The sequence below is a fragment of the Pelobates fuscus genome, chromosome 6 (assembly GCF_036172605.1).
Source record: "Pelobates fuscus isolate aPelFus1 chromosome 6, aPelFus1.pri, whole genome shotgun sequence".
NCBI classification, from domain to species: Eukaryota; Metazoa; Chordata; class Amphibia; order Anura; family Pelobatidae; genus Pelobates; species Pelobates fuscus.
In genome coordinates, this window is record NC_086322.1 from 81115504 (window position 1) to 81141890 (window position 26387).

The 26387-nt window shown below is 37.6% G+C and overlaps 1 protein-coding gene across 6 annotated transcripts in view; it reads right to left on the reverse strand.

Moving 5' to 3' along the window:
* Window positions 1-795: 795 nt before the first annotated feature.
* The window catches only part of PDS5A (PDS5 cohesin associated factor A), an 82813-nt gene continuing 57221 nt past the window's right edge, over window positions 796-26387 (reverse strand). For 4 of the 6 annotated variants that reach the window (XM_063457883.1, XM_063457884.1, XM_063457886.1 and 1 more), the window contains 20 exons: window positions 26339-26387; window positions 24953-25092; window positions 23316-23431; window positions 22406-22511; window positions 20332-20492; window positions 16740-16863; window positions 15151-15309; window positions 14986-15054; window positions 13899-14035; window positions 13667-13790; window positions 12771-12975; window positions 10746-10860; window positions 9574-9706; window positions 8505-8624; window positions 7140-7202; window positions 6569-6714; window positions 4826-4922; window positions 4059-4399; window positions 3080-3227; window positions 796-2066 (listed from right to left, as the gene is read on the reverse strand). In XM_063457883.1, coding sequence (XP_063313953.1) covers window positions 2031-2066; window positions 3080-3227; window positions 4059-4399; window positions 4826-4922; window positions 6569-6714; window positions 7140-7202; window positions 8505-8624; window positions 9574-9706; window positions 10746-10860; window positions 12771-12975; window positions 13667-13790; window positions 13899-14035; window positions 14986-15054; window positions 15151-15309; window positions 16740-16863; window positions 20332-20492; window positions 22406-22511; window positions 23316-23431; window positions 24953-25092; window positions 26339-26387 — 2589 coding nt within the window. In that variant the 3' untranslated portion in view covers window positions 796-2030. The remainder of the gene's footprint in view (window positions 2067-3079; window positions 3228-4058; window positions 4400-4825; window positions 4923-6568; window positions 6715-7139; window positions 7203-8504; window positions 8625-9573; window positions 9707-10745; window positions 10861-12770; window positions 12976-13666; window positions 13791-13898; window positions 14036-14985; window positions 15055-15150; window positions 15310-16739; window positions 16864-20331; window positions 20493-22405; window positions 22512-23315; window positions 23432-24952; window positions 25093-26338) is intronic. The other 2 variants (XM_063457885.1, XM_063457887.1) reach the window with 2 other exon arrangements.

Genomic DNA, 26387 nt, shown 5'->3' on the forward strand with positions numbered 1-26387 from the left:
AAAAAAACAAGCAAACCTACAAAGCACCCACTTTAAAGAAGATGTACCTTAAAGTACAATGTATGCTGATCAGCTTCAATATATATAGAAAAGCAAACCGTGGAAAAATGTGGGCTCAGGCAGCTAGAATATAAAAGGAATGTGTGTACAAATCTCAAATGGGCTGCACCCCCTCCCAAACCACTCATTTATAAATTCTATAGATTATTCCCAATCAATGTCACTTCAGTCTATTAGTTTTACTGGAAATTAAAAACTGGATTGGAATAACAAATGCATTGGGAGCAGTCAGCGTTAATTTTACTTTTTTTTTATTGTTTTTGTTTTTACACACAGCCTTATTACTTGGTCAACTAAAAATGTATAGATTCCATGCGGCAAAGGCAATCAATCTTGCGTATGTAACTGCAATTTGAAGACGTCCGTTTCTTTTTTCTGCAGGTATTAAAAGAAACCCTACCATCTGGTATTGTGACATATTACCTGAAATTTCCAACTCTTGTCCCCGACAAGAGGAAGGATGCACAGACAGTGGCATATAAATATTGCAGCTGTAGATCAGAAATACTGATGAGCAGCTGCTATACTTGTTCGTTTTTATTTAGTATCATTAAGAAGTGCACTTTTTCCACATCGTACTCGCTATGCTTTAATCATAGACCAGATGGGATTATTCTACAAGGCTTATGAAACAAACAGTCTCCTTATAGAAGTAATGAAACCAAACAGAACTGACAGGTACAAGTAAATGTTGAAGGATGGAGAGGAAAAAAAAGAAAAATAATGAACACAAGATGACACCTAGAAGCGTTTATTGTATGCAACAAACTTAAATATGACCATGTGTACATACACTGTGTACATACAGCATTTGGTGCACACATAAGTGTCCACTCTATCTATGACAAAATGCTGAGTGCAAACCTAGTAACCTAAAATAAAAACCTTTAAAATTTGTTTTGATAGGGAGACAAAACTTTAACCATGGAATTCAGAACGGCAAAATATCTAAAAATTGAACAGCCAGTATATTCAAATTTATTTTTTTAATAAAGCTGCCTAATTTAATCTATTAAAAAATTGATTTTTTTTTTACATTGTTAATAAAAATCTGCTGACCAACATTATAAAATCAAACGCCAGACTGTCAGTTCATACAGTATCCCAACAAGAGCTCTTCCGTAAAAGGGGATTTTAAAGGTGATATATGCAATATAAAACAAACACCAATATGTACATTTTCAAAATTATATTAACCGAACATGACAAAGATGAGAGAAATGGTTTCCTGAAATGTCCATAAATCAATCAGACTAAAATTTATTTTAGTTTCCCCCCACTTTGTGGAGGGGAAATTGATAAAAAGTATGAAAATCTGCTACCATGTAACTTTGCAAATCAAGAGAATAAAAAACAAAACAAAAAAAACCCTACCCTCCCAAAAATAAGGGGAAAAAAAACTGTACATCTTGCTCTATTTGAAAAGCACAGTGGCAGCAAACTTTACATGAGACAGTTACCAAAGATGAAGCAAAAATATCTTCAATGCTCCCTTCCCTTGGGTAAGTTGTGTGCCTTCAAGCGCTCCAGCAGAGCAACAGTTAAATCCAATTAGCAGGAGTCTATTCGCACTAGAATGTAAGCCGGTTGAATATCCACAAAATCATTAAAAGGTATCCTGGATGGGTTTTGTAAAGCAAAGTAAAGCACAGACAGTCTATCGTGCTGCCAGACCATTTAAAATGGTCCTTGAAGAGTTAAAGATTTAATGCTTTGTTGCATTTCATCATAATAGTATATCATGGTGTTAAGCAACATATTTCTTTAAATCTTCATAAAAGGAAAGAAAAAAAAATGTCTCAGAGAATCTGAGAATTTATCCTTGTGAGTTTTTCAGATCCGCAGAAAGGATTCCTGGTTAGGAAAGCAGTTTCTTTTTTTAGTTTATATAATTAAAGGTAGAAAGCAATTAATATATCTGTGAAGAAAACAGATTTTGAAGTATGGAGAACATGCCTAGTAACGGGCATTCATTTTCTTCCCTTGCAGAGGACTTTTCTTTTTACCTATAAAGAAAATAAAAACAGAATAAGCAACAACCAACTAAAAATGTGAGGGGAAAACAAATGTAGTATTTCTATTTACAAGCACAATCTGTAATCAAGAGAGAAACAAATGTTATTAAATATCAGTCCTGTCAGCCATGTTCACTGGGTGTGAATACATTACGTATTAGCGTACAAAGTCACTATACTCTTTATCAAATACGGTGTATGGGGTCCAATTGATAGAGCTTCCACCAATTTGTCTATGCACCATTGATGGCCAACGCGAACACTGCAGATATAAGTGGACATTATGTCTCATGATACACTAAAGTATAAAGGTTAGCTGTCACTAACTATGAATCCCAGTTACTACTCTACTGAACACATTACTTTGCTCTACACATTTTTATGAAATGCCCCCCAAAAAACTGTCTGAATTTCACTGAAATTCCAACACAGTCAAAATATATCATAAAACAAAGAAGGGACTACTTTATCTTTTGTATGTTTCCAGAACGTGTCAAGCCCTCAGCCATCACTAGTGATCAGTGGTGTACTCTTGTGCATGTGTTAGAATACAGCTCTGAAGACAACTCTTGGAAGAAAATGCAACCAATCAAGATGGTGGCAGCTGTGAGGGACAGGTACATTTCTTTAAAGTGGATGTGGTTTTCCAATTTTAGGTAGTTTTATGGTGAGGGCATGACCACCCCTTTGGTCAGAGGTTGAAAACATAGGATTAAATAGGCACAGGCCAACAACTCAAATTTAAACCTCAACAGCCTCCACTGCTACCTGCCTACCAATATTAATCAGGTCTACCTATGCATACCTGCTGAGAAATAACCCAAGAATACATATGTGGAAATTCTGGTTGTGTCAATGTAATTATCCAGATGAGGATGATTCGAAGAGTGTTATTATAAAGAAAGAAAGGGAAATTATTAGTTAAATGGTGTAATCAGAGAGGCAACATCTGATAAACTCCTGGTGCTGATGTAGTAACAAAAAACTCAAACTATCTGCGGCACCTTTAGGTATCCTCTTTCTTCTAGCTGTGTGTCCTCTGCATCTTGACTGCTCACACATTCACTAAACAGGTCTGCATCAGCAGAAGAATATCCTGGACTTGATTCTATCTCCCACAAGGAATCTCCTTCACTCCCTAGAAACTGGCTGCTGGGAAGAAAACTATGTATTTATTACCATGAAATGAATCTGATTATAATAATGGCAACATGCCTTTATTTAACCAACTCAAATAGTCAATGAGTCCATGATGATATTGGATATGATAAATAAGCACATACAAGTTATGGGACTCTCAGGTGAAGCACCATTTTAGATAATGTAGATACTAAAAACAGCACGATAATGTAACGGATCACCTGGCACCCCGACTGGGTACCTCCGTTGACTGCAGTTAAATCTCCGATTGGCCGCTTCATATTTTCAGCCAATCAGAATACAACAAACCTTACTCAGATGGGATTTCTTGTTTGCCATTGATATGCTTAATATAAAAACAGATATATATCTATATCTGTATATATTTATATTTTTGACAGGGATTCAAATTATGTATATGTAGTTAGTTTGGCAACCGTTCTTAATTTTAAAGTAACCTCATTGACCCAATTGCCAAACTGTACTAAAATGGATTGACTACTTACTGTATGATTGTGCAGGGGTACAGCAGGCTGTAGTGGTTATGGCGCTTGGAATGTTCCTTTAAAATGGTAATTATCTCCTGGCAATGTGGCACTGTCCAATAAATATATGGAATCTCAGAAAAACTAGGGTCACTAACTTGTCCTCAATTTGGGACATTGAGGGGAAAAAATGTCCTGTACCTTGTAAACAATAAATAATGTATATTCGTCTTTTTCTGAGAAGAGCTTATAATAGTATTTTAAACCAGTAGAATAGAATTGGCATAATTCAGTACTATTTTATACATGGATAAAAACCCAGACCATTTCAATAAAAACAGCCCTAAGTAAAGATTACCTTTGCAAGTCAATTTGCCTTTGTGCTGTTTTTTTGTCTTGTTTTGGTACTTTTGCATTTCCTGCATCCAAACCTCCAGGGCTTTCCTGATTGGCTGCTGCCCTCTTCCGACCTCTTCCAGCTGGCTTATTGAGGTCATCAGTTTTTGCTGCACTCCCCTGAGATTCAGACTTTGGTGGACGTCCTCTTCTTGGCTTAGGTGGAGCTGTAGGCCCAAGATCTTCTGTTTTCTTCTCCTCTGACTCCTTATGTATATTTTCTGTCCCTGGCGATGGTGCAGATCTTTTCTTTCCCCGTTCAGTACCAACATTAGTTGGTGCTGTCTGATCTGAATTCACCTCCTGCCAAGCATGTACATTTATTAATGCAAGTTCTACTCTGTCTCTTGAAACAGTGCAGAATATTGTGTCTAGCCCCTGAAAAAAGACTAGCATATACCTGAATTCGCTCTCTCTAAATTAGGTAAATACAACCTCAGATAAAAACTGAACATGACATATTACACCATGTAATGATTTAACAAAAATAAAGTCAAAATGGAGAAGCAATGCATGAAAAACTAAGTACCCCTTATGATCAAGAGCTTGTAGAACCACCTTTAGCAGCATTAAAGTAATCTTTTTATGTATGACTTTACTAGTATCTCACATCGTTGTGGAGGAATTTTGGTTTGAACTTCTCTAGAAGGTTGCTTCACTTCACTGAGGTTTACTTATGTAACCCAAAGGGGGAAAGAGAAAATACAAAACAAAACAAGGTTACAGTACCTTATTTTTGACAGACTCCATCTTGGCAGGAGTGGCAGAAATAATTCTCACAGGATGCTCATCGTTTTCGCTTACACCGGTTTTCGACACTTCAGAACTGAAAAGGTTGATAAATGAAATAAAAATATTGATTGTTATCAGCAGTGCAGGCTCTGTTTAGAAACATGAGCTACATTTTCCCACCTGTTTCAACAATAAATATCACAAGTACATGTGTTGATATGATATTGTATGCAAATCGTATAAAAAAACAAAACTTTGAACAGTAAGTAGCTGCTTTATATTACACGACACAAAAAGAAACCTTTTACAAAAGAAACACTGAATTTAGATGGAGTGAGCCTTGCTGGCATGGTCTCCACCCATGCAGTCGTTCACTCAAACCTCTTCCCTCTCCAATTCTTTAAGTTTGGATAGCAGGTGATACATAAATCAACACAAAAACAGTGTTGTAGCATCAATTTTCACAGGTTATAACATTAAAGGGACACTAAGCACCCAGAGCACTTCAGCTAATTGAAATAGTATGGGTGCTATGACCATTTCGCACTTAGTGCTGCAAAGTTGAACAATGTTTACATTGCAGCTCTAAGTCTGCCCTCTGTGGCTGTCTGACAGAGCCACTAGAGGGCTTCCGAAATCGCGCTCTACATGAGGACCTCCAGTGTCAGTTTTCCCCATAGGAAAGCATTGAATAATGTTATCCAATGGGGAGGTCTAATGCGCATGGCCATTGCCTCACATGCACATTAGGTCTCCCCCGCCAGCTGATGTTGGAGGGGGAGGAGCATGGGCTGAGCCTGACCCAGTGCCCAGGGACATCGTTGCTGGATTCAGGTAAGTGGCTGAAGGGGTTTTAACCCCTTTAGCCTCACAGGAGGGGGGCACTACAGGAGCCTACAGTGCCAGGAAAATGGGTTTGTTTTCCTGGCACTATAGGATCCCTTTAAGCAATACATCATTCCACATTCCATTAGGGCACCTATATTGATAATAACAGTGTACATTCTGTAGAAAGACCACTCTATATATTTATACCAGCTCAGTATTACATTCCTCTAAGCCTTCCAGAGTAGAAAGCCAGAGAACGCAGAGCAGCAAAGCCAGGGTTTGAAATGTAAATGCCGGGTTGGCCTTCAGGAGAAGCAGAGCCACAAGCCTCGAGACCCTGTCTCTCACCCTTACCCTTTCCCCCGTGAAGATCTCCCACAGTTACCATAGCTTTGTAAATATCTTCATAAAGCCACTTGCTGGAGCAGCTAATTTATCCATCAAATAATTCTCTTTGAGTTTCGAAAGCACTATTTCTATGGGTTGCGTATTTAGATTAAAACCAAGATTGGGCAAGAGCATTTCTGGCTGCTAATGTGATTTTGTGAATGCGTTTTTTTTCTCTGCTCCCACCCAATCATTAAATGGCCTGGCCCAAGGGTTCAATTCCACATGTCTTTGAAAGATCTGGGACACTATGTCTGACACCCTCTTCCAAAAGGAGCGCACACACGGACAGTCCCACCACATATGCTCGTTTGTGCCCCTTTTTCAGCACAATCGCCAGGCAGTAGTTCACTTCTGTATTAGTTGTGTCACAGCAGAGTTCTGTTGCCAGTTGACACAAATTGAATATTGCCATAAATCTTACCCACTGCAGGCTATTGGAAAGGTCAAGCTACTGAAGAAAGCCATTTAATAATTACATTGTGTATTAGCTTTCCAATATATAGTTGGCTAATTGGGACATACCTCTGCCTCATGCCAATTGGTGAGTCTGACTCAATGAGGACATTCACATTACTCAGTGTTTCAGACCCTGTGCTTCTATTGTAAGGTCTTCGTCCAGTGGCAGAAAGGGGCTTGTTTACTGCACCAAGCACGGTTGTTGGTTTAGGCTAAGTAAAAGATGGAAACAAAAGTCAGAACAGTAACACCTACAAAATTGATCCCATAAACGATTGAGGAAAGAATACAAAAACTCAAAATAAATGTTAAAAACTTCGCCAATCTAATACTTATCTATGAGAAGCTTGAGGAAGAGCACCCTTTCCACTGTCTGACAGCCAGGATGGTGCATCTTAGGACATTTATAAGCACATTGGAAAATAAGTGCTTGAAAGAAGCACTTTTATAAATTAAGACAAAAGGGACAGCCATTTACTCAAAAAGAACTTTAGACACCTGTATTGGCTAGGGTTCAAGGAGTAACCTTTAAAGTTTTATTTTACACACTACGGTCTATGAGAGTTATGAACATTTTTGCTAAAACGTATGACAAATGGTGAATATAGTGTTGTTAAGATACAATTTTTGAACTTACCTTTCCAGTTAACAAAAGAATCCTGGTTTCCTCAGATATATAGCTAGTATCATTGCAAAAATCCTGGAAGACAAAACAAGGTATTATTTTCCCCAACACATTTACAGAAGTTCACAGAAGTCAGTCACTAAAACAACTCACAGATCCATAGAACCACCAATGTTTAAAGGGGATCCATACTGCATATCAGCATTGGCAGCAGTTTCTTTGACCTCACTTGAGGGATGGAACTACTGATGAGAGCTGAACTACATATCCTATAGACATGGAGACCACACCACCATGTAGAAACCTTTAAATGAACCCTCCATGGGGTTAAAAATATAAAAATAAAAAAATAAAATAAAAAAATATATATATATATATATATAAAACAATACACAAGATCCAGCGCACTCTCCTATCTGTTAAACAGCAACTTCAATGTTGACAGATTTTATTCGTTTTTAAAAGTTTTTTTAAAAACACCTAATCTAGGCAAAACAAATAATAATGGGGATTTAGTTACATTTTATGATCATACATTGCATAAGTCTGCCACACATATATATATATATATATATATATTAATATTTTTTAAATAGATATATATTAATATTTTTTTAAATAGAATTTAAGAAATAAAAAAATACTGTCTTTCACATATACCTCAAATGAAAAAACACATGCATGTATTTATAAAACTTTGTCATTGGAGGTATATCCAACAACAGTGTGAAAAAAAGAGTCTGCAGCCTTTAAAAACATTCCCCTTTTATCCGCAGGACAGACTTGTGACGATAAAATTACAACAGCCTTCTCAGTGATAAGCCTCTGATTTTGCGCTATAAACATGTGCACTTACAAGAGCTCAGCTTTCCAGTGTGCACACAGCTTCCAGCCACTAACAAACTGGTAAAATGAGCTCTGTGCTTACAGGTACACTGTATGTTGGGGTGAAGGCAGATGCGTTTTGGAAGAGTGTGCCTGCCACTCCTGTCAACTCTGTGGAGCAAATTTAATCCCGAACATAATCAGAAGTTTATTTATAAAAGTTTCAATTTCAAAGAGAAATCAGCACTTCTATAAACAACAATTAACAAGAGCATATCAGGAAATAAAGCACTTAAGCAAGCTGAAGTGCTTTATGAGTGTGGAGTGGTCCTTAAATAATTTCCATACACCTTGGAGTTTACTCCTGTAACCATAAATTCTCCTAAACATAATGGAACAGCAAAGTGAAGGACAAAAGGACACAGCTGCAAAATAACCCTGCTGAAGTTGATTGTCACCACACAATGTTTAGCAAGTTAGCCACATAATTACATGTTTCATTTTTCAATTAATCTCATACATTGCACAAGCAAATATTAGACAAATCATCACCTTTTCTGGTTGTGTAAAAAATCTGGTGGGTAATACGGGGTCCTTTGGAGCTTCAGCATGAGTGGTGGTGATCTTACTATTCATGACACAGAGCGCTACATCACAAACAGTGTACAGTTTCTAGAAGAAAAAAAAAATATTTTCAAATACGGTCTACCACACACACTTTAACTATATGGAAAAAAGTTTATTATTGAATTCAGGTATTTCAATCAGACCCATTGCCACAGGTGTATTAAAATCAAGCCCCTAGTAACGCGGACTGCATTTATAAACATTTGTGAAAAAATGGGTCGTCCTGAAGAGCTCAGTGAATTCAAGAGTGGTATTTTTATAGGATGCCACCTTTGCAATAAGTCCGTTTGTGAAATTTCATTCCAGTTAGATATTCCACGGTCAACTGTAAGTGGTATTATTGGAAATGGAAGCATTTAGAAACAGAAGCCATGAAGACAAAGTCACAGAGCACAGTCAAAGTACTGAGGTGCATGGTGCGTAAATGCCGACAATACTGATTCCATAGGATAATGGTACAGGACTATTTTTCAGGGCTTGGGCCAGTGAAGGGAAATCTTAATGCATACCAAGATGTTTCTGACAATGCTATTTTACAACTTTGGGAAAGGCCCTTTTCTATTCCAGCATGACTGTGTCCCAGTGCACAAAGCAAGGTCCATAAGACATGGTTGGATGAGTTTGGTGTGGAAGAACTGGACTGCTTTGCACAGAGCTCTAATCTCAACCCCATCACAAAAACTGTTTTTTTGGAAAGAACTATAACAGATTGAAAGCCAGGCCTTCTCGCCCAACATCAGCGCATGACCTCACAAATGCTCTGCTGGATGAATGGGCAACAATTCCCACAGAAACACTAAGAATATTGTGGAAAGCCTTCCCAGAAGAGTGAAAGCTGTTAAGGGGGACCATATAATCATTAATGTCGATGTATTTAGAATACATTGTCTTAAACGTCCCTGTCAATATAGAAGACACTATTTTACTTGGAATATGGTCATGCTCAGGTCTTTAAAACCATAGCTGCAAAATAACTTAAAAAATAAATACTCACTTCATTTGCTTTAGGATCATCTGGTGATTGCGCATCCCGGGTCTGTTTAATGTTCTCACACATTTTCTTCATGAAGACATGACTGTTATTTTCATTCTTAGCCATTAAAACTTCAAGCATAAACCAAAGACACCTTTTATTTAAATAAACAAATAAATAGTTACAAAATACTGAATGCTGCAATACATGAATTACTATAAATACATGACTAAATGCAGATTAGGAATTTTTGTCACACCATGAATTTCATATAGCTTACACACTGATCAGGAGTGAATTTCTGCTTGACAGTGCTAAATTGGCACTCGCAAATGGCTAGTGGAAATGTAAAACCGTGGCATACACTTCTGCAATCTGTAACCCAGTTTAATCTATACAGATCTGCTGATATGTTTGAGTCTTTAACAACTTCCATCCCTTACTGGACTACTTAGATTTTTTTTAAAGTTTATATGTCTGATTTAATACGGTTTACATGACTTGGTTTATTTTGGCTCTTCCTTACCCACGCTCCTCTCTCAGGACAGTCTTCTATTTATATTAAAATCACTCTCGCTCTCCTTAAACCAGTCTATCACTTGTGTTAAGTTGCAAATGTTAAATTCCACTATATTGATCAGTATTACTTTTGATCTAGTGTAAACAGCTTTCCAATTAATATGTAGTGTTCGATTCCTGCACCCTTCCCCCCCAAAAAGTATAATTGCGTACTGCAATACCCATGTTACTTTGGAATCTACATCACTGGACTAACACAACTACTCCAATCTACATATATATGTATTTTTGTTTGAAGAATCAATTCCATTTCAACAAGATGAGACTATAGATAGAATGAGGTCAATTGAATCAACCATAGCCTCAGACCCCCTCCAGGGAATAAAGCAAAAACCGCAGTGCCAGTGAAAATATGGGAGACATGTTGCACTGAATTTTAGGCAGATAAAGCTGCAGATGTGCATGTAAGTGAATAAAATCTGATCATGATCTTGCTACATTTAATGGCAAGCAGCCCATCCAATAAATCATTTTCTATTTTAGGTTATCTACAAGCTAATCAACAATTCAAGTTTAACTAGAATGACTACCACAAAGTAGCAGTAATGTGTTCTGTTATTAAGTATTACTATAATGGGGCATAGAAACTTCATTTTAATGCATGAAAAACTTACTCTTTTACATCACGCAGCTGATCAATATCCTGAGGCTTAGTAAAATCTGGATCGTGTGCCAGGAGATGAATCATGTATGGGACAACATATTCTGGTAGCAAGGACAAAAGCTTCTCTAGAAGAGATAACAATTGCATTTATTCACACAAATTTTAATAAATTAACAGATATACAAACTCTTACACAATACATATTTAACAAGAGGATGTAACAAAAGATGTCTGTAAACCACCTCTCCGTCCCTTTCATCTATACATTGTACTAGCAGTAAAAGAGGTATTCTTCCACTTCCCAGCCAAATCTGTGGAATAAACTCTATGCTGACAATTTGACAGACAAGGGAGAACAGGAAAGACCACCCACAGGTAGTCCTTTTTCTCTCCCAAACAAAGCACGGCTGCCTAAAAAAACTCTAGCCAGCACTGCAACCACTGGCAAATAAGACAGCATGTCAGGGTCACTGAGGAGGTTTCGGGTCATCAAGGAGGGCAAATCAAAGAATACTGGAGGAGTGAGGTGAGGGCAGACCAGAGGTGGATGAAGAGTATGGGAAGCACTTAAATAAGGTAAAAGGGCAGACTACAGACAGTATACTTGACTTCATACATTTGTAATGTATGGAAACAAGCAGTGTGCATGTCAGTACGTTTGCCTGTCTCTTATTTAATAAGAACAAAATAAGTGAATTATTTCTAATGTTAAAGCAACCCTGTCATCCTACACTTACCTCACTTCAATATTTTTGTCTGTGGGAACTACTTGGCCTTATGTATTTTTCTTGGCTTGTCAAGATTTGGAAAAAGGCAGGGCTACCTTTGCCTAATTTTGTCGGTAATCATGAGACAATATCTATGGAGGTCACTACATTCCCGTCCATAGACCTCAGTGAGATAATACAAAGCGGACATTGGCTCCCTGCAGATAAGTTGAAGAGGAACACCAGCAGGAAGAGCATGGAGGCAGCTGTGAGTAAAACACACTTTCCTCTACGCATCCTGTGGCCACTAAGCAGCAAAATCAACTATGGAAGTCTTTGCAATTCAAGCAAAAAAATAAAAAATAAATAAAATAAAAATATGACTGACAGAGCCGCTTATAATAAATCGAATAAAAAAAATGTTTTACAGGCTGGGATACATTGTAAATAATAAGTTACCATGCACGGGGGCGTGGCTGAGACTCGTCGGTGTTCATGTGAGAACCCCTGAAAGATGACTGATCGTTGCCTTGTTTTCTATGGAACGGTTTGGGGGCATCACCTTGTGGTGAGCACGTTAATCTCACCACTGCACCATTTGAGACAGACTGCACATTTGTTCCCTTCTCTCTATGTTTTATCTTTGAGATACATCATATCGTGGAGTGTAGGTGTGATGCTGCCTTAAAAGCATACAAGCCTGATTACGGAGCCAGTGTTCACATACAGGCTACTTTAAATGTGAGTGTTCCACTTCACCACCATTATATCTAATTTTATCTTTACGTATCATCTGCACTATATTGCCTTTTCTATTTTTTTTCACATGTATTGCATACCAAGCTTGCTATCAAGTTATATGGGGTAAGTGTACCCTGCAATCTTCTCAGCACTCCACTTATAGGTGTAGGTTTTGCACTTATACCGCCTTATCGAGTTTACCTTGAGACGTTTATCCAGAGCCTGCAGGTTCGGCATGCAGAAGTAGAAACATCAAGGAGTACCCAAGATGAGGCACACAGATACCCAAGGGAAGGCACTTGACCTAGCCCGAGCACACCAAGAATGCAGTTCCTAGACGCTGATTTTAGCTAGGAGGATAGGCTTGCTGACATTACACTACTCCTAATTGCCCACTTAATATCACTGTCTTTCCACTAATAGCTCTGTCTTAGTTTAACAGCTGATTTACCTGTGATAATCTATTTCTCGGACAGGGTCATAAAGGAACTCTATGCCAATACCTTGCATGATTGTTGCTTCTGCACTTACAGTTTACTATACGTAACAGTAAAATAATAATAATTAAAAAAAAAAACAACACTTACCATGCGCCATTGGATTTTGTTTAATGTACTCCCGTCGTATGCTGATATTTTTAAGTAAGCACTGCCTGGCATGAGCCCTCCTTTCTTTCACAGGATCCTTGGCGCACAGGGAAAAGATAGCCATGTATTCAAGTGGAAGCTGTAGCTTCACAAGAGCCTTGTGGAGCTTCTGTGCAAAGATCTGCCTCACCTGGTAGCACTCATCCTATATAACAAAAAAAAAAAACAGTAAACACATGTAAAATGGGTATTACGTGGCAACACACACATTGCTCATTATACTACATGTATGCATCACATCAGAGAAGAAATTTGTGCAATGTGAAAGAAAACTCAGTATATCCACATAGCCAATGCATAAACCTTAATCTGGTTTCAACTGATTCACTCTATTTTTATGGAAACAAATTATCATAAACCTAAGTAACTTTTCTATTTTGTGCGCACTAATGTCATCCAAAGCTTGACTCATGTCTTACTTAGCAAACTGACTTCTCTCACAATGCATCACCTCTTCCAGTTTACACTCAATTTATTTCTTGCAGAGTTCCATTTCTTGGTAGTAACAACAAGCATTGTTTGGGAATTCCATTGGTATCTGAACTGAACTTTAACTTGATTCTCTATTTCACAGCTACCACACTTTTCTTAGGCTATGTTCACCAACATTATCTGTAAGCTAAGCAAAACATATCTGGTACTAGATTGTAACTTGTGTTTCATGTCCCACTACAATTTATACCCTATGTTTACATGATATTGGATTATGACATGACCCATTCTCAATGCACCAACATGACAGAACTTGTTGATGCTATGCAAATAAATTCCAGGAACAAAGCTGAGCAGTTGTCCATTTCAAAGGTCATTTCATAGATGAGAGCAATGCCACTTACATTAATCACCATAGCACAGAGCTGAAACTGCTCTGGTGTGATTATTTCATGGTAACAAGGTTCCTGAGCAAGTTTCATGATGGCACCTCCAGCTGCTAACCTCAGACGAGACATATCAGATTTACTGAAAATAAAAAACAAAACGCTTTACTCTGTCTCTTAGTAGCAAATAAGTACAACTTTTCCAATAATAATAAATATAAATAAAGCGTAAGAGTTTCAGAAACCTCACCTAATTCTCTTGTGCTCTGTCAGATCTCCTTCACTGACAAGCATAGCAGACAGCAATCGCAGAGTAGAGTTTGCAGACTTTGACTGATTGTTTTTCATTCCCAAAAGCCAACGCACCAATAGCTTTATGGCTTGCACCTACAGGTGAATAAACAATAATAAAAATGTACAAACGTTTACAGCTACAATGAAATATTAAAATTGTTAAAAGTTCTAAAAGTGAAGAAATCAACATGAAAACCAATAAGCAAGGGCATTTCACATTTAGAACGGTGTGTCACTTTTAAATTGGGTATAATTTACATGCATCTCCCTATTTGTGCATTAGAAAATTAATGTGATATAAAAGTACTAATATGTTGCCAATTGTATTTGACTTATGTATATAACCCATGGTTAAACCATTAAAAATGACACTATGGGCACCCAGCCCACTTTATCTAATTGGAAAGGTGCAGTGTGTCCTTGTTCCCCTAACCCAGCAATATAAAACATTGCAATTTTAGCAAAACTTGTTATAGTCTAATTAGAGACGCTTCCTGCATTTACACGGAGTTTGACTAGGTGAAATGATATCTGGGCGTCCTCATGCTTTGAGTCTTCAAATAACGCACAGGAAAGCATTAAGTCAATGCTTTCCTATGGGGAAGGCCTAATGAGCCCTTGGCGCTTGCCAAGCATGCGGTTCCCCCCATTGGCTGCAGTCGACAGAGCACAACCATGCGATAAGGGACATCGGCGCTGGAATTAGGTAAGGGTATGCAACCTTTGGCACTTAAGGTGTTATGGACTATAACTCCCATAATGTTCTTACAGCCATAATGATGGCAAAGCATCTGGAGTGCTGGAGGTTGCCAAGTTACCGTTTATAAGTTTGAATATATTGACAAATAAGTGTGTTATGTAAAATTCCTTATTGGGTACATTTTGCTTGTTATGGTCTAGGATAACAGGTGAATTGTAAATATAGTACTGTACTCCAGCCACACAGTATACTTTCTGGTAAAACAAAACGTGTTAAAAAAAAAAAAAAACCAAAACCTTTGAAAGTGAAATAATTACAACAGCAATTGAATAGTAAGCCTTACTTTAGCATGAACCTCTGGTGAAATATCATCATCTGGTGACCAAAGCTTGCCATTCTTGTCACCGTTAGACTACAAAAGGAAATGAAGTATTTACAAAATGTACAAAACATGGGATACATTCATAAAAATGTTACACATCATAAATGCATCTATTTAATGACTCACCCGGTCATTCATGAGTAAATCCTTCACTATGAAATTTGCCACCACAGATTTCATTGGGGAAGCAAACTGGTCAGGTGCTAGCATAGAAATGTGTCCTAGGGAAACTAAAGGTGTTACTAATTGTTCAGGTACATCTGCATTCAGACTTCTGCTGAGAGGCTGGAAAAGAGAAGAGATCTGAGGTTCAAGATACTATCAAATCAAAAATCCTTGAAACAGTAAGCACAGGAAGTGATATCATCAGCAATGAAAAAACATGCAAGGACAGCACTTTGCTAATTATGTCAAACCAAGGGTAAATCTTATTTACCGTATATACTCGAGTATAAGCCGAGTTTTTCAGCACATTTTCAGTCACTGTCTGTATTATGGCAATTTACATTGCCATAATACAGACTGGGGGCTGGCAGCGAGCGCTTACCTCTCCTGCAGCTCCTGTCAGCTCCCATCTCCGCGCCGGTCCGTTCAGCACCTCTGTCAGCTCCCAGTGTAAGTTTTGCGAGAGCCCCCCCTCCCCCCCCACTGAACTGCCAATGCCACTGGACCACCAGGGAGTAAGAGCCCCCCTCCCTGCCATGTATCATGCAGGGAGGGGGGACAAAAAAAAAATATATAGAATAATAAAATAAAATAATATTTTAAAAATAATAAAATAATTAAAATTATTTTTTTAAAAAAATAATAAAAATGCCCATCCCCCACCAAGGCTCTGCAACGCAACACACACACACACTGTAAATAAATATTCAATTAATATAATTTTTTTAGGATCTAATTTTATTTAGAAATTTACCAGTAGCTGCTGCATTTCCCACCCTAGTCTTATACTCGAGTCAATACGTTTTCCCAGTTTTTTGGGGTAAAATTAGGGGCCTCGGCTTATACTCTAGTATATACCGTATCAATTTACACAAAACATGCGTAATAAAACTGCACTAAAATAAAGTTAAAACTTGGTTTCTTCACATTCAGGTAACTGCAAATGATAGGTCAAGAAAATCCCAAGTACCTTTTTGAAGAAGAAGAGGAAGAAAAAAAAGAAAAAGAAAAGGCAAAAAAAAAAAAAAAGCTTCCACTCATTAAAAATTTTTAAAGCATAGAAATGTACAGGCTAATACCACAAAGTAGATTAAGCAGTATCATCTAGCATTTTAAGTAAAGCAGCTTTGCTAATATATATGTACTTTGGGTGACAATTTTGTATTCCTTTTAAAGGGACGATTAAAGGCACACTGACTGTCATTGGGAGAGCACAGAGCTGGAGGTGTATGTGCTTTCCTATGAGGAGAATTGATTGGATTAAAGTAGTGTCAGCATGACATCTCGGGAGGTGGGTTATGCAGCTGCCTGACCTGATCACAGTCATGTTTAATTTAGCTAGAGGGGGACATTAAACCTTGTGTAAAGGAGAACACTATTCATTTAGGCATTACAGATTTGTATTCTAAACGCTAATCCTAATAGTGTTAAAATAAAAGTTATTAGTATGTATTTCTTGATGTGCATTTTGTACCATTAACAGCAACATACATTTCATAAATAAGCATTAGAGAAAAAAAGTCAATTACAATAAATGTAAAGAATATTACCTCAAATATTTGTGCAAGTTGCACCTCTTTATTGGAGAAGATGGCATGGATGCAGTGTACCGCCTGCTTAGCCTGATGTGGGGTACCTCTTTTGGCCTTCTGATGTAAAATTGGAATAAGTGCCCTATAAAATAACCATGTGATAAATGTGGTAAACCAGATGCATTACAATAGCCTTGTCTACATCCACTAGACTGAATTACCAAGTAAAAACAGAAAATGTAATTACCATAAATGATTCTTACCAGAAATTATAATGGTAGTACCTGTGGAGATATTCTTAAACATGGTGGAAGAGTACTCCTAGAAATAGGGTTAAAATAATAAAACAAGCCACTTCCCCTCCCTCTCATAACTTTAAAAGGTTGCCTCAAACGGAGAACCCCAGTAGTAGCAAGAATTTCCGATAAGTAAAGTTTCTGTTTTTTAAACATTTAGTGGCAGTACCTGTGAGTTATAGCAAGATCCCAAATGGGTGGAATAAAATCAGGTAACAACTGCCTGGAGCACCTTGCACCCAAAAGCAGCTTCTGAGAAAGAAGGAAATGTCTAGCAAGTAGTGCTGTATAAATGTATAAAATAACCACATAGCTACTTTGCAAGTATCTTCTTGAAGATTAAGCTTTAGTCGCCCAAGAGATCGCCACACCTCTAGCGTAGTGTGCCTTCACTAGAAGAGGCAGTTTGAGACGCTTAACTTCATATGCCAATGTGATTGTGTCAATCACCTATCAATGGTAAGTTAAATGCCTCTGTACCTTCATATGGACTTTGGAAATTGACAAATACATGGTCTGGTATCCTAAAAACAGAACACTTCTTGATATAGAGCTCCAATACTCTTTTGATGTCCAGAAGGTGTAGTTTTGTTTCTTTAGAAGGATCTGGCAAAATGGAGGAATAGTAGGCTAATTAAACATTTGATTAAGACAGAACATTCGGTAGAAATTAGGATGGTGTTGCATCCAAAACCCTATCTTAATGAAAGATAGCACCATTTTCTGCAACAAGACAATGCTTGAATTTCCCCTATGCTCCTGGCAGATGTGATCACCACAAAAAAACAATTCTTCAATGATAATTTGTACGAGACTTCAAGCGGCTCGAAGGAGCTTCACAAAAGGGCTCTGAGGACTAAAGCCAAATCCCACGCTGGGAAAAAGTATTTACGAGGACGACGACTGAGAATAATGGCCTTAAAAAGTCTCCTGACAAAATCCAGCCCAATCCATAATTAGCAAATGACAGTGATGATATTTGAACCTTTGGAGTAGAAACTTTAAGTCCAGCAGCAATCCCTTATTACAGGAAATTTAGGGTGGCAAACACTCTTGGGTGTAAGGACCATTCTGCTTGGGACCACTGCCCTCTGCTAAGGCCATCACATTGTCCACATCTTTGATGTAAGGAGCCATGATTGATTTCCCATTATCTGAGCACAAAGAAGATGCAGAGATCGACTTGTTCCACCATGTTTGTTTATATAGGGGACTGTTGTAAAATTGTCCGATTGAATTCTGACTACAAAGGGTGTGAGCCGTGGCTTGAATTCTAGAAGTGCATTGAAAATAGTCATCTCACTGATAACTGGAGGATTGGGTTGCGCCTCTTCTTATGTTGTATTAGTAATCCCCCTTTTTTTTTTGCTCGAAAGACCACCTGTGGATTTCAGACTCTGAATTCTGTTTTCAGATCATTTTCTCCTGACCAATTTTGCAGGTCACATCTGTACTTTCACCCACTGCACTGCTGCAATAAAGAAAGCGAGGATGCCAGATAAGATCATGGCTTTCCTGATGGTACAACTTTCTTCATTTTGAAGTGAAGAAAATATTCTTTGTGCAGAGACTAGGCAAATCGTAAGGCGTGGGATTTATTTTTTCTGATTTGATGGCAAACCTTAAATACTTTCTTGAAGCAACTACCATAGGAACATGCAAGTATGCATCTTTTAAATCAAGAGTTGCCACAGTCTCCTTTTTGAAGCATTTGAGTAACTGACAGGACGGTTTCCATACGGAACCTTTGGTACGGACTATACGTGTTCACCTTTTTAAGTCTAGCACCGGCCTTGCTTTGGAACCAGGAACAACCTTGAATAAACCTCTTGCAATTCTTGTTTTGAAAACTCTCGTTTCACCAAAATTGAAATTACGATTTTGCGTGCTCAGTAGGGCAATCAGAACTTCAGTCGAATGCAAGGCAACCCAGGTGATTGGCATGCCACCCGGGACCACCTCTTAGCATCCTCCACCGGAAATACCTATAAATCAGAACATGTTGCGGCTCTCCGTGATACTGGATGATCTGGAGATGAAAATCATGCAGCTCACCACCTGGGTAGCTCAGGGCACATATCACCAAGCATCATCCTGTGTGCTTCACCATTTCTGTCCAAGGAGCACCAGTACGTCCCGTTCACGGGACAAATAAGAACGGAGGTGCTCAGTCTGGGACATCCTTTGAAAGGAATGAGAGGGAGCAGTTTGTTTTACCTATTTTACCTATTTCGAGGAGTACTAGTTCACCACGATTAAGAACAACCCCACAGACAGACACTATACGTGGGGACAAATACTGGTTTATGGAGAATAATGACTCAGACTGAAGCAGACAGGCTCTCAGTAGGGGGAATGGGGGGAAATGAATCACATTTAATACTTGCAGTCTTTGCAAATGTTAATGTATGTTTCGAAAAAAGCAGGGGGACACTACACTGCCCAAATACAAGATCATTTTTAAAAACCTGTTTAGGAGATATACCCCCAACGAAAACATGCATTTTTTTTATTTTAATTTAACAATTTTTATAGTGTTATTCATTCATCAAAGCATACACTATATACAATCGAATCAGCACAAAATATAACAAGTAAAAAGCAACAGATTAATACAGGGTCTCATATTTATAAGATACTAAAGGCATCGGAGTCAAACTATTTCAGATACCATATACATTTTGTAAGTACCAAGTATTGCATAAAAAGATAAAAAAAAAAAAGAACAAAACAAGTAAGAATCCAACAACGTACAAAGGATACAAATACCTTCAGGAGAATGCATGCCTTAATTTTGCATTATTTAATTGGGTTGTATCTAAAAACAGTTTTTAAAAGTGCAGATCCCTTGTCTAAAGACTTTGCAAGCACTCCCCTTCTAACCCAGCCAAGACTTTCAGCAGCTGTCCAATCAGAGATTACACAATGCAACTGCTGCCTCTTGAGTTTTGCTCCACTGAGCTAAATAAACAAGAAGTAACAGGACCAGTTGTCTGACATCCAGGAGGATGTAACAAGGTTTATAAAAGGGCCAGTCTCTATTGAAAGCTGAACTTTTTGTAAAATGAAGGAGGAAAAAAAACATAAATAAATGGACCCCACTCTTCACACAAAGCACTCCAGCAAGCCGAAATTCTTTAGTAATCTGGAGTGTCCCTTCAAACTACTTCTTAATCTTGCAGTGTCTCGAAAAAAATGTATGTTACAAAAACAAAATTATCTAAGATGACAAAATATGTGAAGACTGTTATATTAATTTCGGTGTAAAAAAAAAATAAAAAAAATAGAATAATAAAAGTAAAATAAATACATACGATCTGATGTGCGGTAAATCCGTTTCTATTTTGTGCCCTGTATTCCGAAATATTTGTATAGCGGCTTCAGCTACTTTGTCATCTTCCATACGGAGGCACTGAAGGAAAGATTCATATGTCTCAGCTGAGTGGAATGAGGTAGGATGGGTGAAGGACAGGACCTACATGTTAAAAGAAATTAAAACGCAGAAAATTGGTCACAATATCAAGTTGATCATATTTATCACACAACACAATGTTTTCAGGCATATTAAAAACGTTATTTAAAAACATATTGCCACATTTGTAAATAAACCTTTAAATTCCAAAGTAATGCAAACATTTAGCAGTAGCTAACTGGAATGCTGACATCAGTTAACGTTAAAATACATGATTCACTCTAAACATATTTCCTATCAGCTCCTTAGCTGCTGGGTCTTTTTATACCAAAAACATTTGTGCCAAAAACATTTGAAGGTTGCAATAATATGTAGCTGTTTTGGAATTTATAAGGCCCCTTTAACCTACTGATTTCAGTGTGGATATAGGCCAAGAAGCCTACAAATATTTAAAGGACAATTCATATTCACCATAAACAAGAACATAAACTCAAAACAAGAATGTAAACCCTGGGACTCTGAAGCAAATTGAGGTAATTTAAAGTATAATGTTTTATATTTCTAAAAAATTTTTTTTAGATATATTTATTTAGCAATTTAAAAGCATTACATGTGAATTAAATCGAACAGGTTGAATACATGTCGCAACAATCCAAGAGGTATCACGTTTAACATCGAGTAAAGTCAGCAGGTTATACAGTTAACGTTCTCATATTTTGTGCATGAAATAACTCCAATGCAGACTGGCTTTCGCTTTATCTACAATTTACAAATAGGATGGAATATGTAATGGTATCTCAGTTTTCTATCATATCTAAAGTGTTTAGCTGAGCTTTTTCAGCGATGTGTGTCTGCATTCTATAGGTAGTTTCCGTGTGTTACTTTTTGTGTCGACTACACTAATGTCAATTATATTGTGTACTTTGACGTCACTGTTCACAGTGTCCACTGTGGTATTGACCTAGCGCTGCGCGATCTGGTTGTCTCTTGTTTGAAAACCCGTGGTTTGCATGTATTCGCACCACCTGGCCCATGTATCTGTGTATGTGGTGTATTTATCAGAGAAGGAGTAGCATATTTCTTCCATACATCTCGTGGTCTCCACTTTCTGTATCCAGTCCCTGATAGATGGTGTATTGGGTTTTTTCCAGAACAGTGGGATTAGTTGGTTGGCAGCCGTGATTAGGTGTGTTAGTAGTTGCACCTTCTTTTTGGGCAGGTTGCGGGGCGGGAGGAGAAAAATGAAGGTATCTGGGGTGAGTGCGATAGTTTCTTCAATGATTGTTTGTATTAAGCCTGATATGCGTGTCCAAATTTTTTTTACTTCTGGACATGTCCACCAGATGTGGGTTGCCGTGCTGTTGGGTTGGTGGCATCTCCAGCAGCATGTGGACGTTTGGGGGAAAAAGGAGTGAAGCCTAGCCGGAGTGTAGTACCATCTTGCTATGCGTTTATAATTACTCTCTTGTGCTTCAGTGTTCAGTGTGGATCTATGTATTGTGGTGAAGATTTTTTTCCAGATGTATTTCTGGTATTTCTAACATTTTCATGCATCATATCAGCTAGGCATAAAAATAAAACTAAGAATATGGGGCATTCAAACACTAGCCTGGAGTACTTGTTTAACTTTTTATGATATATTTATATCATAGCTCAACATTTCTCACTAAATTCTTCCCAGTGGTGAGTAACTTTCAAGGCCTGTCTAGTAGCATAGGACATTTTGAGCCATGTTTAAAGTACCCACTTATTTTCTAGATCGCTATAATAAGATAGGGCCTGCATGTCTGAATAAGGCAGAACAGACATACTAATGTCTAGCTTAAAGCTACTTTATTCGCTTTATAAAAAGGTACTAACTTCTTAATAAAAATCCTGATAAACTTTATTGCACTACCACAACAGTTCAGAGTAAATTATAACTACACATGTGGATTATTGAAATTAATAAAGTGTCTAATTTGTTGAACACACACCTTAAGTAGTTCCAGTCCTGCTCTTATAGCAGAATCAGGACTTACACCTTCCTCTTCATCATCAACTGTGCCCTCGATTGATTTATTCATCAGCTTCACTAAAGCACTGAAAAACACATTTAGAAAAATGTACATAGCATGCTGGGAATTTTAACTCAACCATTTTCATTTCACAAAATTCATACATTGCACACAATAAATATCTGTCGGAGTGGTTTATACTGAATATTTTAAAGTGGCACAAAAGGCTGGAACGTATCACCTTTTGTAAAGCATTGCAGAGATACCACATTAAAAAAAATAAAAAAATAAAAAAGTACAGAACATGCTTGCTTCAGGCGCACATCTTCGGCACATAGAGATCTCACATTCAAACAGCTTTCTTATGTAGCTCTGTCCCATCTCCCATGAACATCTACATTGCAGATGGGATTAATTGTAAATGGACAAGAAAATTGCACATTTGCTTGTTGTTGGTTTTCAATGAATGAGGACACAAGAGGCTCAACTAAGTATGCTTTGGTGTTGCATATAAATAGCTTTCCAGCCAAGAGGAAGTTAACTTCCAGTGTGGGAGAGTCAGAACAGGACATGTATATCTCCAATGGCAAACATTTCAGGCCTGGATAGTAGCTTAGGACTTTGGGATAGATATAGGACAATGCACCCCCACCTAACTTATTGCAAAGCAATTAGCATTGTTTAACTAATGTTCTGGTATTACAGATGGTGACTAAAAGAACCCCATATGGTCACCAAAATCATTTCTACAGAAGGACAGCTTAATCTAATTAGACAAATATCACCGATTCCAAAACAGTCAGAAAGAATATATGAGGTTAGCTGCAATAATCATCTACTGACAAGTCATGCTGCACCTGCCCAAATTATGAATTACACCAGGACTTACCTGATTGCTTCTGAATCTATATGTACAGGAGCAATTCTTTCCAACAAGAATTTTACCATTTCCAGGAATGGGTTTGTAGGCTGCTTGGGATTTGCAAGTTTACGGGCAATTTCTCTCTAAAATTAAATAAAATGATTGCCTTAATGTTAAGACTTATTTTTAACACAAATTGAAGAAAAAATAGTAAACAAAGTGAGAAAAGGAGTTGGCAACACCAGTATATTTCTGACTGTATTCAGTTTAAAAGAATGGGAAAAGGGAACCCCACACTCCTGGTCTTCACCCATCTAAATGCAGGAAAACAGCTAGAAAATGTAAATTTCTCCAATTCTGATATGTATTTATACATGTATCACTATCTGCTCGTTCTTTTGATAATGTACATACTATACTCTATGAAAGGTACACAATTCCCCTCAAACAGAATGTGGAGCTCACACTCCTGTACAGATTTAAAGAAAATATTAATTTAACTTAACACAAATTAGAAAAGAGACGGCACACAAACTGTAGCGTTTGCAGAGGTCTGCCGATAAACAACCTGCTCGATTTAAAAAAGCCCCTTTTTGTCTCAAATGAAATTTACCACAGACAACTGCATAAAGCGTTCCGGTTAACTCTACATATGAGTATAATAGATATCGTGATCTTCGATCTACAGGTTCAAGGATTCCCATTCCCTTTCCCTTATCCCACCACCCTCTCCTCCCCACCAGCTGAGATAATTATTCCTGTGGAAAGCATATAGTACTTAGATATGTCGACAAGACACCAATTGCATTACCAAGCAAAAAGAGTTTTGGAGAGATGGCAAAATGGGCAAGTTTATGCCAACTACCTAAATTACAGGGTAGACCGTACCCTATACCCCCACCTTGTAGTCAAGGTTCCTTCCCTATTCAGCACTGTAGCACTGCTCAACCATTTCACACTGGCATCCCTGTTTCCACAAAGGTTCCAGGTGCACAGGGACTTCCACAAATGAGCAGACATGTAATGGTTGACTACCAGTATGGTGTTGCAAATGTGATGTATGTCTCTGATACTATGTCTGATGTTATGTAATGTATTCTCAAGCTGGTCTCCTCTTTGGTTTTCACCCAACCCCACTCCTTTTACTTTTTGTATGCTAGTCATATTTACAAATTCAATAAAATACGAATTGAAAAGAAAAAAAGAAGGAAAAAAACATGCCTACAGTGTCATGAAAACATAAAGACACATTCAGCAGCTTACTTTCTCTATAAAAATAAACCAGAGGAGTTGCACTCATAAAAATCGGAATCCATACCCCCAGTCTTAGCCAATTTCAATTTAAAAAAAAAAGGTCAGGCACACAAGTCGTGGAACAAAGCAGCCTTTAATAAGAACAAGCCAAAAGACAAAGTTTAACTCTATACCGAAGTTCTTTGTTAAGACTCTAATATGGAGTCAAAACATTGTCTTTTAACTTGCTACTATTAAAGGCTGCTTTGTTCCATGTCATGTGTGCCCTGACGTCTTGATGAAATTACACTCTTAAAAGATGTCAAATAGACTAGTCATGTTTTTCATAACTAGTTTATATAAAAACGACAATGCATAAATTGAATGAAAATTACAATATATAGTGGAAAAACAAGAAGCAATTTCCTTACCACACACACATCTGCCTGCTTACACGAACATGTTGGGCTTATTAACAGTTCCAACTGAGACCTCAGTTTCTCATCATCACCCAAAACCTGATTGAATTTCTTGACAAAATCTTGTGCTTTTCCAGGATCTGGCAAGTTTTCTATGGAAAGCAAAAAAAAAAAAAGAAAACCACAGAACACCTACTTTATATTGGAAGTTTTGCCAAAATAAATCATGTATTCTACTGGGAAATTCATACAACACACAATGAGATGAAAATTTACTGACAAAAATAAAATCTTTTATTGCAGGTTTTACAGCACATTGAGAGGGGAACCTTCATCACAGTACACCTGCTAGGTGCATCCTCTCAAAAGGGTTATAGTAACATTTTAAGACTTAGTCAACAGTTTACAGCTTGACATTTTAAGCCCTGACCAATGTTATTGTGTATAAAATAAACAGATAGTATAGGCCAACGTTTTAAACTGGTCATTAATCTGTGCTCACATAACAATCTAGTGAGTCATCACAGTTCAATAAAACATGTTGACAAACCCATAGGGCCAAAAAGATTAAATGGTCTACCAGGATGTAGATATTTCCTCCAACACCCAATGAAATATTTTATTTACAGGGTTAACATTCACATGGTTATTCACTAAAGTGAGAATTGAGAGCAAATGTAAAACTTAATAGGATATCTGTCATGCCATCTGCCACTCTTTAGAAGGAGAGTAACATTCTATCCATACATTGTGCTACACTGAAAAAGGAAAGGATTAGTCAGCATGTGGTAGAAAATGGATCATTTGGCAGAAAAACCTATTTAAAACTAGGTCTTTTCCACATGTCACGCAATTCTTCCACATAGACTTTTCCCCGAAGGATCGTAAGCTCTTTAGAGCAAGGTCCTCATCAGTTTACTGTTCCTGTAACATATTGTAAATTGTCTCATTTATTGTTCATTTTCACTTGTGTCACACCCGAAAAAAGACTGAGTGCATGAACGGAACTATTATAAGTGAATCGGCAGGACACTGGATGCCTGTAAGAGGCCTTTATTGATCAGATTGTCAGTAGGGTAAAACAGGTGTTCCTTGGCGTGTGATGTCAAGTGCAAATTTGAAGCAATTACTCACTTTGCTGTACGAACAGCAGTTAATATCTCCTTTTTTCAGATTTGTATAATTTTATAAAGTATTAAGGAGAAAAAAGCAAGGGGGGCTAGGGAATGCAAATATTTTAACAATTAATGCATCCAGAAACAAGAAGCGACGAGGGTGCTGTTCAAAAAGGCTTACTATCTACATACAGGAACATACAAAGGTATCTCAAACAATTTACCATCTCAAAGTAAACACAACAGCAACCACTAATAACTGATGCCATAAAACAGAACTCACTTGCAATTGTCATCAATTTCCCAAGCATAGTAGAAGTGTTTGCTTCAGA